Source organism: Lepidochelys kempii, chromosome 1, assembly GCF_965140285.1.
Source record: "Lepidochelys kempii isolate rLepKem1 chromosome 1, rLepKem1.hap1, whole genome shotgun sequence".
Taxonomy (NCBI): domain Eukaryota; kingdom Metazoa; phylum Chordata; order Testudines; family Cheloniidae; genus Lepidochelys; species Lepidochelys kempii.
The window spans coordinates 96,853,164-96,870,643 of NC_136380.1; the positions used below are offsets into that span (position 1 = coordinate 96,853,164).

The 17,480-nt window shown below is 40.8% G+C and overlaps 1 protein-coding gene across 4 annotated transcripts in view; it reads left to right on the forward strand.

Moving 5' to 3' along the window:
• Positions 1-17,066, forward strand: part of GPR180 (G protein-coupled receptor 180) — a 47,347-nt gene extending 30,281 nt beyond the window's left edge. The window contains exons 7-11 of one of the 4 annotated variants that reach the window (XR_012159375.2): positions 840-1,031; positions 1,369-1,446; positions 3,148-3,455; positions 4,831-13,294; positions 13,740-17,066. Coding sequence is in view for 1 of the 4 variants with exons in the window: in XM_073347774.1 (XP_073203875.1) it covers positions 840-1,031; positions 1,369-1,446; positions 3,148-3,306 (429 nt within the window). In the remaining 3 variants the exon portion in view is untranslated. Of the gene's footprint in view, positions 1-839; positions 1,032-1,368; positions 1,447-3,147; positions 4,581-4,830; positions 13,295-13,739 lie in introns of those variants that run through there. The other 3 variants (XR_012159374.2, XR_012159376.2, XM_073347774.1) reach the window with 3 other exon arrangements.
• Positions 17,067-17,480: the final 414 nt, after the last annotated feature.

The window sequence follows — 17,480 nt, forward strand, 5'->3', positions numbered from 1 at the left end:
CCAGTCCTTGCCTACAGACAGCCCCCCGACCTGAAGCAAATACTCACCAACAACCACATACCACACAACAGAACCACTAACCCAGGAACCTATCCTTGCAACAAAGCCCGTTGCCAATTGTGCCCACATATCTATTCAGGGGACACCATCACAGGGCCTAATAACATCAGCCACACTATCAGAGGCTCGTTCACCTGCACATCCACCAATGTGATATATGCCATCATGTGCCAGCAGTGCCCCTCTGCCATGTACATTGGTCAAACTGGACAGTCTCCACGTAAAAGAATAAATGGACACAAATCAGATGTCAAGAATTATAACATTCATAAACCAGTCGGAGAACACTTCAATCTCTCTGGTCACGCAATTACAGACATGAAGGTCGCTATCTTAAAACAAAAAAACTTCAAATCCAGACTCCAGCGAGAAACTGCTGAATTGGAATTCATTTGCAAATTGGATACTATTAATTTAGGCTTAAATAGAGACTGGGAGTGGCTAAGTCATTATGCAAGGTAGCCTATTTCCCCTTGTTTTTTCGTACCCCCCCTCCCCAGGCGTCCTGGTTAAACTTGGATTTATGCTGGAAGTGGCCCACCTTGATTGTAAGGAGAGTGATCACTTTAGATAAGCTATTACCAGCAGGAGAGTGGGGTGGGAGGAGGTATTGTTTCATGGTCTCTGTTTATATAATGTCTTCTGCAGTTTCCACAGTATGCATCTGATGAAGTGAGCTGTACCTCACGAAAGCTTATGCTCAAATAAATTGGTTAGTCTCTAAGGTGCCCCAAGTACTCCTTTTTTTTTTTTAAATGTACTTTGTTATTGTTTTGCAGAGTATTTTACTAATTTGGGAGCAGTTTGAAGATACTAATCATCACAGCTACCATTCACACCACAGTTTAGCAAGTGGACTTCTTATTGGTCTAAGAGTTTGTCTATCTCTGTCATTGGCCTGTGGACTCTACCAGATCATCAGAGTGGAGAGAAGTACACTCAAAAGGGAGTTCTATATCACCTTTGCCAAAGTAAGGCTCACATCTGGAAAATTAATCCCTTTCTTTTTAAATATTCTTATGATATGCTATTGACTGGACTATGCTTTACCTCCATGGGAGAATTAATGATTAAGGATTTGATTTGATGAAATAAATTGTATTCTTTCCATATACACTGAGTAGTTAAATTTGATGTGATAAGGATAAAGTGTGACCTAAAGCATAACGTGTGGTTTTCATTCTGTTGTTTGACTGCAGAATGATGGAAAGATGGAAACATGTAAACGTAATTCCCCTAATTGTCATATCCATCTTCTGTACTGACACATCAGAGTAAATGGTATAAAATGCCATTATTCTCTTTCAGGGCTGCATTTTGTGGTTTTTGTGCCATCCGGGTCTTGCAACCATTTCTGTGCTATTTAGAGACTATCAAAGAGAGAAGGTATGTATGGACAAGATAAAAACAATGTGGGATCTGATTAGAAATTCTACAGAAACTGCAGAGGAGCTGTTCCTTCTGTTGGGCTTTCTTTTATTAGAAAACTCATGTTCCAAGGCCTCTAACCTTTACATTCCCAAAGTAACCTATGGAGTTTTAGCCATACTCTCACTGACACAAATGGGAATCATGTGGCTGAAACTCTGCATGCCTTATAAAATGTAAAGGTAATAGTTTGTAGGAAGAAGAAGGAGATGCTTGCTAAGGTAAAGCAAAAAATGGTTCTAGTAAAAACCAACCTTGATGCTGGGGGGTTTTCAGCTCTCCTGAGGTAGAATTCAGTGCAGTGCTTTGTGATATGTAGAGATCTGGTAGGACACTGTAGGAAGATTTCTGCTCTTGGGTACTGGAGGAGTTTGATCACTGTGCTTGGGCAACTACAGTTCTGAAACTATGAAGATTTAACATTGTTTGCCTTTTAATTAAAAATATAGAAAAATATGTGCTCAGTGAATGTCACATTCAGTTGAGAGAAACAAGTATTTAAAAAAGATTTATATAGAACTTCCTCAAAGTGCCTACACACGCAAGTAAACTCTCACACCCCCTTTGCGAGCTGGGTAACTATTAACATGCACGTCGTCTACAGATGGAGAAACTGAGATTAAAAGACCTTGCCTACACTAGAAAATTAGACCACTAGATCACCACCATTGCAGCTCCACAGATGGAGGGTGTACTGCAGACAGGGCTCATTTTACTACTGTGTCATCTGAGGGCTAAATTCACAAGGGGAACTTAGGCATGGCAATGCTCAGTGTTGGTCTGTAATTATTCACACACTCCCTCTTTAGCCCAATGACTCTATAAGTATTTGACACAAAGTGGAACAGCTTCAGCTGAAGAGATTGAGCACTGCACCCCAGAAAACCCTCCTGTAACCAAGTGGTTAGGGATTCATCTGGAGGTGGCAGAGCTAGGTTCGAGTCCCTGCTCTGAATCAGGCAGAGGGGGGATTTGAACCCAGGCCTCCCACATCTTGGGTGAGTTCTCTAAACAGTGGACTACAGAGTATAAGGGTGGGTGGCCCTAGCAATAGTGACATCTCCTCCAGCCATCATTGCATGTTAGGCGTGCTAAAAGCACATTTATCAGACTTGGCCCTGCTGGAGAGTTGGCCCTTCCTCTTGAGAATTCCACCAAGGTTTTTTTATGTGAGACAGGCTCCAAGTAGTTCAGTGGTGTCAGGACTTAAGTGGCTTTGTGCATGACCACTGGCAGAATTTTCGGTGCCTCATGGACTTTATCAGTGGAAATGTAGGTACCTATGGGATTAGGCAGCAACATAGCAGTGGTTTTGTGAATGCCAGTGGTACCTAAATGTCAGATTTAGGCACTCAAGTCCCTCTTGTGAATCTAGCCCTTAGTCGTGGTGAACTACAAGACTGAGCTTTCCAAGAGCTGACGCGGGCAGAAAGGTTATATGCCTTGTCCAGGGCTACCTACTAAGCTAATGTAGATCCAGGATTACTAGGCAAGAGTTTCTGTATCCCAGACCAATGCTCAAACCTTTTGTAACTGCTGCAGTAGCAAAAGGTGTGCCGTAAGCTTCATTGTGCTTCTAAAAATAAAGTCAACTGATTTATTTTATTCTTTTTTCAAAGCATTCACTTTCTCTTTCCCCCACTCCTTTTTTGTCTTTAGGTTATTACCATAGGTGTTATCCTCTGCCAGTCCATCTGCATGTTTATCCTCTACAGACTTTTTCTATCTCATAGTCTATATTGGGAAGTGTCTTCTCTGTCATCAGTGACATTGCCACTGACCGTGGCATCTGGACATAAAAGTCGACATTACTTCTGAGATACATTTAGGAAAGAATACAGTGCAATAATGACCCAAATACAGCTATTTTCATCAGGTCAGTGTGCTACATCAGTGTCCCTGGAAAAACTAAATCATAAAATCAGAGCACATCACTGATCCTGGATCTGAACAAGTCCCCAAATTAGGTACATTAATTTTTTTTTTAAACTGGTGGTATGAAAATATATTTAAAATCTGAATGTTTGAATAGAGATTGTTTTTGTGGCACATGCGGTGCTGTGTTGTATGACAACAAAGGAGGACAAACCTAACCTTTCCACAGTGTTTTCACCCTAATAACTCCATGACTTTGTATCAATATTAAGTTTGAAGGCCTAGAAGAATCCAGTGCTTTAAATGGCTCTGAGCTCAAACAAGTCTGAAATAAGCCAGTTATGAAATCGGTGTAATACACGGAATAAAAGTTTGCTTTTCTTTTTATTCTGTAAAGAAAATGCATTTTGTGCTTTAAATGTAAAGGACTTGAAAAACAAAATTGCTCCAGAAACCAATGTAAAATGTTTACAGCTAACTGTGCAGTAAGCTTTCTTTCATTATTTGTGCAAAAGGAAAAGCACTTTTTTTCCCCACCAGTGTTGGTATTAGTTCAAATTTTAACTTGAGCAGCAATGGGGTTTTATCCATAACACTTTTGAGAGAAATGTTACTAAAAACATAACATAGGTGTGATGGGCAAAATGCTATTTGAGACTTTAAAGACGTGGCAACACTCGTAATAAAAACAGCAGGCTTGCTTTTTTTAGGAAAGAATGTGTAATGTGGTACTAGAATTTTAATCCTGATATAATTCATTTCTCTTACATTGAGGATTCAATCATAATTAAGCCATATACACAGATTAAATTAACAGAAGCATTTCAAATAAATGGTGGTTTCAGTCATCAACTACTCATGTATTCCTGCCCAAGGATACTTAATCAGGATTAAATTTTCTATGAATAATTGAAAAACAAAATACTCACTGGATTTGTTATAATCCATGTTGGCATTGGGTTCTAAGTAGTTGCCATCTTCCATCCATTGTAATAAAGCCATACATCTTTGTGATGCCCTAGCATTCAGAATGCCAGTGTAAATATGTACTTTATTGAAGTGCCTATTTATTGAGTGTGATTTAAATCATTTTGACAATTTTTTTTCTGTATCATGTGGACATTCCTATTAAGTCATAGTTTGAAATCTTCTTGTTTGTACTTAATTTGATATTCGTCAAATTGTCTAAACCTATTATTGTCACATTTTGTTTCTTCACGGCATTTATTTTATTTACTAGTAAGTGTATTGAATTTTTAAAAAGAAATGAAAATTCATATTTGTAATAGATTATTGTTTATATAGATTTTGTTCATGTTTGCTTCAGTTGTACACTTTTTTGAAACTAAGTATTTCCCTTTTAGTTTAAAGATAGATGAAATATTTGCCTTTGACTAAGGCAAAATGGCAACATGACAAAGTCGCTTATTTAAATCATCTCCTTGCTAGTTCTTCTCTCTAATTCAGGTCAAGAATGGCAGGTTGAGACTGGAAAAGGTGAGTTGTTATAATTTCACACGATCTGCAAAATAATTACAAAATTAATTATCACATTCATCTGATAATCACATCAAAATGGTGTTGGTTATGTCTGTTTTCCACTTCCAAAGGAGAAAGCTTTCTGTTTTGGTGTAAGTCTCAAATAATGGAGTAGGAATAATTCTGGGTCTCCTCATGTGCAAGACAAATGTGTATTTCACACATTCAAAATATATACTGATTTTGGAATAGAGACAGGAATTATATATTATGATCTGACATGATAAAGGTTTCAATTTATGCAGAAAAGCTATAACTCTCTTAAGGAACACTCAGTGTTTTCTTTACCCAGTGCACTCTCTTTTGTTATTTAATATAAATCGATCCGTGGCACTTTCCTGTTAATATAAAGGTAAACAATTTCTTGGCATCACATGATAAACACAGTGAATACAAAATCCTAATTCAGAATTCATAGTTCATCTGAAACTAAATATGTAGTATGACATTCAGTCTTTTCAACTTCTTGAATACATCCATTGGTCATCAGATAACCTCATCCTGCTAGTTTGCATCATTCCAGGTTATCTGAAAACATCAATTTAATCTGTCGTTTAGTGTAACCATAGCAGTTTAGTGTCACTCTACTGGTAGTAAGCTGGGCCACATCAAGAAGCTTTTCTCCAGTCATCTAGCATCTGACAACCTTGAGTATCAACTCATTAATGTATTTTTACATAACTGCCCGTTTTCTAGATTATTTCATAACTGCAGAGGCTAATAGCTTTGGGAAATGATCCTTCCACACACTTTGGTTAATGCATTATGACTTGAAAACTTAGGGCCAGTTTATCTCCTGCACTAAGATCAACTTGAAACAGGAAGGGGCATCAGAGAGCAGGTTCCTCCACCCCGATTCTCAGGCTGCAGCTGCTCTGGCCCCCTCACTGTCATAAATTACAGCAGCCTATGAGCTGTCCTAATTTACCCTAAGGGACCATACACAGGCTGAGACTATTCCCCTGATACACCCAGTACCCTGGTATAATGGTTGACACAGGAGTCAGCTCATCTAATTTTGTACAAACTGAAAGAGGAATTCTGAAGCTCAGCATCTCCCACAACTCTGATCCATATGGGCTGCTCCCCTCCTGTCTTCAGTTGGAGAAGACAGTTCAAAAGCTGTAGCACAGCCCATGCTAACCACATCCCCTTATCCAGCAGCAGTCTAAGGGCGGGTCGCTTTGTTCCCTTTTCCTTGCTGGCCTTTTATTTTATCTGATTTTTTGGGCAGTAGCAAACAGCTTTTCTTCTTCCTCTCCTGGATCAGGCATTGAGTGAGGTGTTTTCAGCCATCCAGCACCAGCACTGCAGCACCTTCCTGCCAGACTCCTCAGACCCCTCTCAGACATGGCAGAGCTGTCGCGTGAACAGTGAGCTGACGCCAAATGCTGCTCTATTTGTGAGGCAGCTTTCCAGGCCCTTCAGAAGGTGAATTGTGCCCTGTTTTTTCTCAGTCAGCCCACCTTTTTGCTGCTAGGGCACAGGGCTCTGAGTCAGACAGGCATGTTGTGTTCCCTCCTTGCTACGTTTGCCCTGAGAAGCCATGGCTCCAACAGAGAAAAGCCTGATCTGGAGATGCAGAGCAGGAAGAGTCTCCAAGCACAAGGAGGACTTCATCCTGCCAGCCCCAGCGGTAAGTCTTGGGGCACAACAGGTCTGGAAAGCAAAATTCCTTGAGGGGCTCCAGGTCCCCCTGCCCAAGTCCTAAAACTGGTCTTAAATTCTCTGGGGTTTGAAGCGGAGCTCATATTCAGAAGCCGTTCTCCCAGGTCGAAACCCCATCCCCCAGCAGGGGGACCATGAAGGGGAGGACACCGAGGGTACAGTCTACACTGCATACACCTTATGATTCCACAATACATGTACTACAGGTATAAATAGTGTGGATTGTGAAGCACTGCTTAGGCAAGTAAAGACACACCTGAACCCTGTGAGTATGTACCCTACCCAGCTTTCTACATGACTAAGCAATGCTTCCCCTGTCTACATTGCTATTTTTAGCAGGGTAGCATCCCGCTGCTGGAGTCTTAACCTGTTGCCTGCTTCTGCCAGAGCCTTTCACTGACACATGTAGCTACATATGGATGCAGCCTGCTTTTTACTGTGGTATGTAGCTGCACACACCGGAGGAAGGGGACCTCTCAAATTCAGGCTCTGAGCAGCATGTGTAAAAAATGCAACAGAAGTCCCCCCCCACCCCCTGAAATATGCAAAAAGGTTACAACCACAATCCAGATCAAATGTGAGCAGGTGCTAGAGGAAAACCTAAAGGCAAATACCTATCTTCTAAATCCTTGCTTGAAACAGTAATCGCACTGCTCTCATCTTTTGAGGATGTGATCAGAGAGGAATGGGGAACACCTGATAAGGGTAAATGCATAAGCAGGTGTGCACTTTTATATTACAGGGATGCAAGAGCCAAAAAAAACCCCAACCCATTACAGATATACCAAAGGTCAATGCTGAAATAGCTTTTTTAGCAAGATGTGGTAATTCTGTCTGAAGGCGATATCTTTCCCCAGGATCCTGGTAATAGAAAGGTGATAGCCCCCCTCAGGAGGGACTTTAAGACTTTGTCAGTCTCCTTTAGAGCATCTACAAGGGCTTTAGAAGGGTCACAATGTCCTGCCTGGATGAACTTAAGGCCGTGAAGGACTGACCATCCCAAGTTCTGATCTACACTTAAGAAAAGTTCCTTAGCAACAGCCTCTTTGGCAAAATCCTCAATGGATGCAATGAGCTTTTCAGCCACATCTGGCTTTGCCTCTGGAAGATTGAGGCTCACTCAAGCAAAATTCTGTGCACATGTACATTCACAGGCTTTCTCCTCTCAGGTGAAAAACTAGACAAAATAATGTCAGAAAGTGCTGCCAAACCTAAATCATCCCTTCTTCCCTTTCCCTCCCAACTCAACACTCTAAGGTGGGACTATAAATCTAGCAACAGACAACAGTGCTCCTTTCGTCCACCCTCCTCGCAAAGCTATCAGACAAAAGACAACAGGTATATCAGGGAAAATCCTGGAATTGAAGATTGAGTGGAAAATCCAGAGGGGAATCTACCACCTCTAACAGCATTCTATGGCAACAAACAAATGTATCTCTGCCCAGACCTGAATCTAGAAGGCAGAATTTCCCCCTTCTCAGAAGAATGGTCTCAATTGAACCCAGAGAAGTGGTTGAGAGAGGTAGTGAGTCATGGACACTCCCTGAAGCTCCTCATCCCAACCCTTCTTCATCCAATCCCCCCATCTCAGGAGATGCCATCAAATGTGAGCTGGTGTTATACAGAATCTCACATCTCCTAGAGATAGGAGCAATAGAAAAGGTTCCCTTCAAAAAAGATTCTTAGAACTCAATTTTCTTCATTGTCCAGAAGCATACTGGTGGGTCAGAGCAGTCCTGGAGTTCAAGCAGCTCAGCAAATGATAAAGAAAACATGGTGGCCCTAGCTTCACCAGGAGTATCCTTGCCTCAAGTGGACTTCCATGGATCTAAAAGATGTATAGCTTTACATTCCTATATGACTGTACTACCACAGATTGCTGAGATTTGCATATGGCACAGCCCACTGCCTGTATCGAATGCTTCCATTCAGCATCTTGTTGGCCCCTGGGTCTTTACAAAGATGCTCGTGGTGATACTAGCTAGCCTCAGGCTCTTTGGAGTGCTTACCAGTAACCTTCCATCCCTAGATGACATCTTGATCTGCGCTCTGACCAAAGCAGCAAACACAGTGCCACAATCCAGATGCTGGATCTGCTTCAAGCACACGTATTTGTGATAAAGACAAGAAGAGCTCCTTGACTCCCTCCACAAAGATGATTCACCTGGAAATGGAAACAGACACTTCTGTGACAAAGGTCTACCCTGAACAGATTCCACAATATCCGGAGCCCGATATCCATTTTGGAAAAGTCTGCAAGGCTGACCAGAGCTCAGTGTTACAGCTGTTTAGCCTCCTGGTTTCATGTGCAGGAATCACCTCCATGGGCAAGGTCCCATATCATGGGCGAGGTACCTCCAGTCCTTTCTCCTGAAAGTATGGAACCATTTATCGGAATGCATTCCACACCAGATACTGTTCTGAATCTCAAATCTCTCAGATGGTGGACAATCCCTCAGAACATCTGCAAGGGTATTCCTATGTAAGTCAACCTGTTCGCTAATCTCAAGAGCACAAAGTGGCCAAAGTAATTCATCAAGAAAGCAGACCCCAAATCCCTAGGGACAGGTGCTCTTTTGCACAGACGGACACAAGGCCTGCTACATGCATTCCCACCCTTTCCACTTCTAGGAAAGGTGATCCAGAAGGTAGGGCAAGAAGAAACAAAGGTGATAGTGTTAACTCAGCACTGCAAAGGAGAAGAGAGTTCTCCAGTGTGATAGAACTGAAATCAGAACCACCATTGCAACTACCAGTGAGATCTGACCATCATTTACTGAGAACGTAACAAAAGCACATAACAAAAATCCCAAGGATTCCTAGTTATCCTGGACTTTCTTCAAGAAGGCGTACACAAAGGACTTCAGTGCAGCACCATAGCGTGCCAGGTGTCAGCTATAACTAGTGTCCTATTTATAGGATCCACTGGTTCCTTGACAGAGAACCATCAGGTATCCAGATTGCTCAGAGCAGTCAGATTGGCTAAACCTGCAGTTAGACCAATCTTTCCGAAGTGGTACCTACTGCAGGTTAAAAGCCCTAACCACACACCCTTTTGAACCACTGACATCAATATCTTCATTCTGCCTATCCATCAACACTCTTCTCTTGTTGCCATCATGTCTTCTAGACATGTTTCTGAACTTGGCAGCTGTATCTATGCAGGATCCCCACTGGGTGTTCCATGATGACAAGATCATGCTAAGAATCCTAGCATCGTTCTTGCCTAAGGCAAATTCATCTTTCCATGCTTCACAGAAGATTGTCCTCCCTTCATTCACCCCCAAGCCACAGCAACCAGCAGAAAACTGTGGCTCACGTTAGAGGTTCAAAGAGCACTGAATCAACAAGAACACTGGGCTGCTTGTTTGTCTTCTTTCATCTGAAGTGCGAAGGACTCAGGATATCCAGGTCGTCACTAGCATAGATGGATCAAGCTATGCACAGTAGAGGCATAGAAGGTGTCAGGTGCTCCTATTCCAGAAAGCATCAAGGCACACTCCACAAGATCTATGGTGTCTTTGTGGGTGAATAGAGCTTGTGCTTCTACTTCAGTGATCTGCAGGGCAGCAGCATGGTCCTTGGTTAACACCTTTATTAGGCACTATAAAGTGGACTTTCAGTTCTCCGCAGAGACCTCCTTTGGCAGGCGGGGCTCCAGTAATAGCACTGCTGTTTTAGGGAATTAACTCGGGAGAGCGATGTCTTCCCTGTCTCATCTTGCTTTTCTTATCCCTCCCTACTTCTGTTCACTGCTTGCTACTTCCCAGACATATCAGAATCGTGGGAGATGCTGGGCTGCAGAATGGAAAATTTCTTACCGGATAGTTTCCTTTCTGCTAACATCATCTCCCATAATTCTATCCTCCCTGTCTTCCTAGGTTGGCTTCCTAGCCCAGGGACAGTGTTTAATTTTGATAGTTATGCTAGTAGGCCATAGCCCTACTACATAGTTGATTGGTTGGCATTGAAATTGTTGTTACTAATCATATTATGAGTTTTTACACAGCTTTGGAATGAATCATCTGGCATCAGACTGGAGAAGGGGGTATGGTTAGCACAGTCTGTGCTACGGCTTTGAACCACCTCTGAAAACTGCAGACAGGAGGGGGATAGCTCATATGTAGCAGAACTGTGGGAGACACTGATATCAAAAAGGTAAATTTCTTACCTGATAAAATCCTTTTTGTCAGCTGGGTATCTATGGCCAGACTGTAGTCTCTTTGCGCCACTGCAGCCGTGTAAAGGAACCAAAAGAAATGGATGCAAGGTCCATGTGCATGTTACACTGCCAGCCAACAGTAGGCTGGAGGTGAATGATACCATCTTACTTGTTAGTTTTCATGTGGTGACTTACTGAATATAGACTTCTGTGTTATCTACGGGATGCCGTTACATACACTCCTAAATTACTGTAGGTGAATAGCAATGTTCATGAAAGGTGCCAAATAGTGAAAAGGCTGGAAACTAAAGTTGCCTGGATTCTGAAGGAACCCACTTCATAGCCATGCCCAATTCTTGCCTACTTCACTGGCATATCTGCCAGCTGTTCCAATTATGATTTTTTCTGTTAATTAGGAATTAGACTGAGGTCGCCAATTCACTTCACAAAGGCCCCCAACAGCCTTCACGTGAAAATAATTTTCCATTTCTGCCAACTTGGGCTGGATTTGAACCATTGGTCTAGAGGGGAACAGTTCTGTAGCCCATTACCGAACCCTTAAGCCATACATTCCTGTTCCATACAAAAATACGTTTTTATTGTACTTTTAAAAGTGTTCAGCAATGGGGTGCTATACTGACAATTACATACAATTTTGTATATTAATAGACTGGGGAAAAAATCAAAATTCCATCTAAGAGGATACATTCTCCTTCCCACCCACACAAATCAAATTTTTAGAGCCACTTCTAATGAGTACTCTTTCCGGTTTCTGTGCCAATGGAAGGCCATTCACCTCTTTATGTTTGTTGTTTGGATCTTAGTTCTGCACACTAAAACAGGTCAGAGAGCATTTTTATTTGATTTGATCCTGTTTATTAACTGTACTTTGTTATGCAGCTAATTTTGCAGATGATACTAAACTGCTCAGGATAGTTAAGACCAAAGCAGACTGTGAAGAGCTTCAAAAAGATCTCACAAAACTAAGTGATTGGGCCACAAAATGGCAAATGAAATTTAATGTGGATAAATGTAAAGTAATGCACATTGGAAAAAATAACCCCAATTATGCATACAATATGATAGGGGGCTAATTTAGCTACAACTAATCAGGAGAAAGATCTTGGAGTCGTCATGGATAGTTCTCTGAAGACGTCCATGCAGTGTGCAGCAGCAGTCAAAAAGGCAAACGGGATTTAGGAATCATTAAAAAAGAGAGAATATCTTATTGCCCTTATATCAATCCATAGTATGCCCACATCTTGAATACTGCGTACAGATGTGGTCCCCTTGTCTCAAAAAAGATATATTGGTATTAAAAAAGGTTCAGAGAAGGGCAACTAAAATGATTAGGGGTTTGGAACGGGTCCCATATGAGGAGAGATTAAAGAGGCTAGGACTTTTCAGTTTGTAAAAGAGGAGACTAAAGGGGGATATGATAGAGGTATATAAAGTTATGGGTGGTGTGGAGAAAGTGAATAAGGAAAAGTTATTTACTTGTTTCCGTAATATAAAAACTAGAGGCCACCAAATGAAATTAATGGGCAACAGATTTAAAACAAATAAAAGGAAGTTCTTCACTCAGTGCACAGTCAACCTGTGGAACTCCTTGCCTGAGGAGGTTGTGAAGGCTATGACTATAACAGGGTTTAAAAGAGAACTGGATAAATTCATGGAGGTTAAGTCCATTAATGGCTATTAGCCAGGATAGGTAAGGAATGGTGTCCCTAGCCTCTGTTTGTCAGAGGGTGGAGATGGATGGCAGGAGAGAGATCACTAGATCATTACCTGTTAGGTTCACTCCCTCTGGGGCACCTGGCATTGGCCACTGTCGGTAGACAGGATAGTGAGCTGGATGGACCTTTGGTCTGACCCAGTATGGCCATTCTTATGTTCTTATATTAATTGATATTATTTAGGCATTATGGTAAATAACATAGATTGGGCTGCTTAAAACTGACAACATGCAGTAGATCTTTTTTAACTTTTTTTTTTTTTTACGTGGGTGACTGTGTGTTCAACAGGCATGGTACAATGCACAAAAGACAAATGAGTCCTAATACACTTTCAATTTTTTTAAAACAGGTCTGTTCTGCAAATTTAAAATGTTAAATGAAAAAAGTAGATGTAATTTTTATTTATTTATGCATAGACCACCCGCTAATGCCAATACAGTTAGGTATGGCATTCTAAATATACAAGTTAAATATTATGGCAAAAAAAGTAATTTCAAAATGCAGCCACCTTTACTGGGTCTCTGTGTCCCATCTTCCGGAGCACATTGCAAACACAATCTTCTTCAGAGTTCAGGGCACCATTTCTTTTCATCTTTCTCAGAACTTGTTCCCACAAGCACTGTCAGCATCCACAATCAGGCTCTTACTTTCTAGCTATTATGAGCTTTCCCTTTTTCCCCCATTCTTTTTTTTTTTTTCCCTCTCCCAGCTTCTTGTTTATTTTGCCTACCAACCAAGTCTTCAGTCTCCTCACCACTCCGACCCATGTCCTCACCTGCCTTCAGCATTATCCTGGCCTTTACCAAGTGCTTTTCCTGCTCCCCAGGTGCTCTGCTGCTATTTCTTATTCACAGTATTTCTATTGCATGTAAAATCCTGTGGCTGCTCTGCCGTCCCCTTGTGTAGTCATTTATGTCTCTGCAAAGTGGTTTGGCAATGCTACCATTCTGAGTGGTTAGCATTTCATACCCATTTTGTATTCACCCTGCACAAGTGTCAATGACTGTGCAGGGGCCAGAGTAACAGCCATGTTAGTCTGTATTTGCAAAAAGAAAAGGAGTACTTGTGGCACCTTAGAGACTAACCAATTTATTTGAGCATAAGCTTTCGTGAGCTACAGCTCACTTCATCGGATGCATCAAATAAATTGGTTAGTCTCAAATAAATTGGTTAGTCTCTAAGGTGCCACAAGTACTCCTTTTCTTTGTGTAGGGGCCAAGCAGTGCAGAATCAAACTGTATATATCTTAACTTTCTTTTTCATTTTTATAGGCCACCTTAGATGTTCTCAGTGACAGGACGAAAGCTACTTTGCTATTTCCATGGGGCCAAATTGTTTACACAGTTATGCCTTGGCAATCCCATACATGGAACAAGATGGTGTGCCAACTCCAGAGGAAAAGAGACAGCCCATCTCTATGCAGAATCTGCTGAGGGAAGTGTGTGTGTGTGTGTGTGTAAGAGAGAGAGAGATTTTAAACCATTGCCCCATGAATTGGAATAGTTTTCATCAGTGAGTTCACTTAAGGCCATTTTTACACACATCAGCCATATCAAACAAAATGGTAGATGGCTTCATCAGTTTGCAAATTTGAATAGTATTTTCTCCCTTTGGGTAAAGCACTCTGAAGAGTTTGTTTAGGTTGGCTAATGAGTATTTTATTCTGCAGTAAAACAGCTCACTGGAAAAGCTGTGGGTAAACATGCAGTCTGAAAGCATCCACCGTTTTGTTTGAGGTGGTAACTAGATCTGCGTGGCAATAGCAGTAAATAGTTTTTCAAACAATTGTTGACCACGTTACCCTCTAAGACTATGGAATTATTAATTTTAATCCAAGGATTTAAAATGTAAGAGTTAAGGATGGATCAATATGTACATAAAACCTCTATCGACCATGAAAATTTCCTTCAAGCTAAAACTTGCTATTCAAAGTTTAGAGCATACAAGAGCAAACAGCTTTAAAATGTTTTCCAACTTCTATGAGTACCTAAAATTGTGTTTAAAAAGAAAAAATCATTTGGAAGTGTACCAATTTAATTTGCATTTTGGCGCTTGTGTAGCACAAAATAGATTAGATTAAAAACCAAAATTTGGCAAGTGATTAGTCAATTACTTGATTTTACTGCTTTTGGTATTCTGAAAATAAAAATGAACAGATAGGTTCTACTTTGAAAAATGGCCGATGCACATGTGCTTTAACCACTTTTCAGTAACATCCATAGAAGGCTTTCTACAGTACGTGACACATACACTAACATCCTGCACAAAGCTCAAATATGTATTTATATGATAGACTGCAGTAGCTAACAAAGACCCAGTGCGGAGTCAATGATCTACTTTTAATACATACTTTAATGCACTTTTATCTGAATGTAATACAGAGGGCCTGAATCTAATTTATAAAATGTAGGAAATTCAGTCACAGCTGAAAGTCAGGGCACTGTTGTCCGTAAATAGAGTATTTCCATAGAGACAGTAGGAAACTGCAAGTCTGAACTAATAGACTTTAGGCTGGAATGTCTGTTTGGGAAGGTGGATTTGTCCCACCAAGGAGCTAATAAGGAGTTAGGCTCCTAAACACATGTATTCCCCAATATACCAAAATGATAAGCGCTTAGAAATATCTAAGATTGCATTCCTCCATAAGCCAGGGCCATCCACGTTGCACTCTTGTGCCTCTTCACAGCCATCATGGCTCGAATGCCTCCCTGTTGACTGCTACTTCTAACCCCCGAAGAACAGAGTGTGCTAGATAGATGTTCGAAATAACTAAATGTCTGTGTTTGGAATTAGTAAAAACCAAGTAACTTCTTGACCAGACTTCCCCATAGAAGAATGTTCTTTAGGATTAACACTTGAGACTGTGGAGTTTCAGCAGAATAATGATTACGCTTCAGATAATGCTACTCAGATGGAATGAAATTTACCCTTTTGTATCATGTAAATCCCACTTAAGCCCTCAAAATAGAGTTTAAGAAGGACTTAGATGGTGCATAAGCTTTGTGCTAGAACTCTGCACGGGTGAATTTCACTCTGGGTATTTATTACAGGTAACTATATTATCGCATATCTGATGGACAGCACAGAAATGTTTCTGTGAAAGAAATGTGGTACAAGGAAACATAAAGGCCAGTATGATCCACATTATGCAGAAAGATCATTCTCTTCAGAAGCGCCTGTTTTAATCCTCTTTTTCTTTGCCCCCTTGGAAACGAAAAGCACAATCCCAGGCTCCAAGTCTCCCCATTCTCATGACTTCCTCTAGAAAGTTATCAGGGAGTGGGGGAAGGTGCTCTTCTCTCACGGGGATTAGGTGTCCTGGCTTCACTGTGTTCCCAGTTCCTTCCTATCTGCGCAACATGGGATGAGCCAGGGACCTGATCCCTGACCCCCTGCGTCACAGTTTGTTACGTTGCCACTAGATGAATGACCTGGTCACTGAATCTATCTGGAATCTATGTTCATGTTTCTGGGACAATGTTTCTTTCATCCAACAGCAGAGGAGATGCTAAATACATACAGGTGATCATAGTTGTACATAAATAAGGGAATTTTCAATGTAATTAACATGTCAGGAGGTAACCTGTTTGAGATGCAAGGGATTTTCTATCACTAAGCTTGTCTTATATATTGAACATTTGTTTCAATTTCTCATATCCAAGCACTGTTCTGAGCTCAAATTATCAGTACAAACAATACTTAGTTAATAACACAATAAATATTTTCAATTCACATGTTGTATTGTGAAAAAGTTTGGAATAATGGAAAGTATGGGATCAAACTTATGAATTTCAGATGTGAAGGTGAATCCATTCATCAGTTCCATGGACACCAAATCCACCAGGGAATACTGCAATTCTACATGTCATCTGAGTCCTAGATTTTGCATCTGGATCTCCAATTTTGCTTGAAGCCGGTGATTTGGGGTGAGGGATAACTCAGTGGTTTGAGCATTGGCCTGCTAAACCCAGGGTTATGAGTTCAATCCTTGAGAGGGCCATTTGGGATCTGGGGCAAAAATTGGGGATTGGTCCTGCTTTGAGCAGGAGGTTGGACTAGATGACCTCCTGAGGTCCTTTCCAACCCTGATATTCTATGATTAAAAACATAGAAGCAGACATTTTCCCATTGGCTATGGATCTGAGAAGGCTTCAATGCTTACATTATTTCATGAAATGTCAGTTGTAATTTAAATTCCAAAATTGGATCTAAATCCTCAAGGAAAAACATATGAAGGGCAAGTAATTCTGTTCCTTTTTGGCTAAGGCACAATCCACAAACAGGAACACAGACAACAAGGAAGACCACCAGTCTCATTTCCTACATGCATCAAATCCACGTCAATAGAAGCTGAGCTGGCATAGCAAGAGCAATATATGGACTTATACTTGCACCAAAAGAAAAATGGTCAATGCAGTGCACTTTTTAGGGTACGTGCTATGGAAAAGCACGTTTTAATCGTACTATTGGAAGAGTACTATTGGAAGAGTACTGCAATATCTAATCATAACTTGTGTTCAAGATAAGGAAATTCCTCCTCAATTTGATGGACAATATGCTACAAAAGTATTATCCATATGATTTTGGGATGGACATGTGGGGGGGGGGGAAACTGTGCGGGCCTGGGGAACTTCAATTTGAGTGACATATTCTAGAGTTCTCATGCTGTCAGTACTAAAGTATCATTGGAATTTTAAATATTATAGATGACAGTTTCCTTCCTCAGAAAGTGTTGCCGTCAACACGGGGGAATTATTTATTAGACTTTGTCGTACCAGATAAAGAAGAACTGATCATAGAAGTAAAAATTAATTGTAGCTTAGGTACAAGAGATCATGACTTGATCACATTTATAATAATGATAAGCGGAATAAGTTGAGAGAAGTAATATATGTACTTGGTGCCTTAATAGGGCCAATTTCACAAAGCTGGAAACAATTATAAGCCAAATCAGCTGGGAGGAAGAATTTAATCAGAAAAAATTTGAATTATAATTGGGAATCATTTAACAC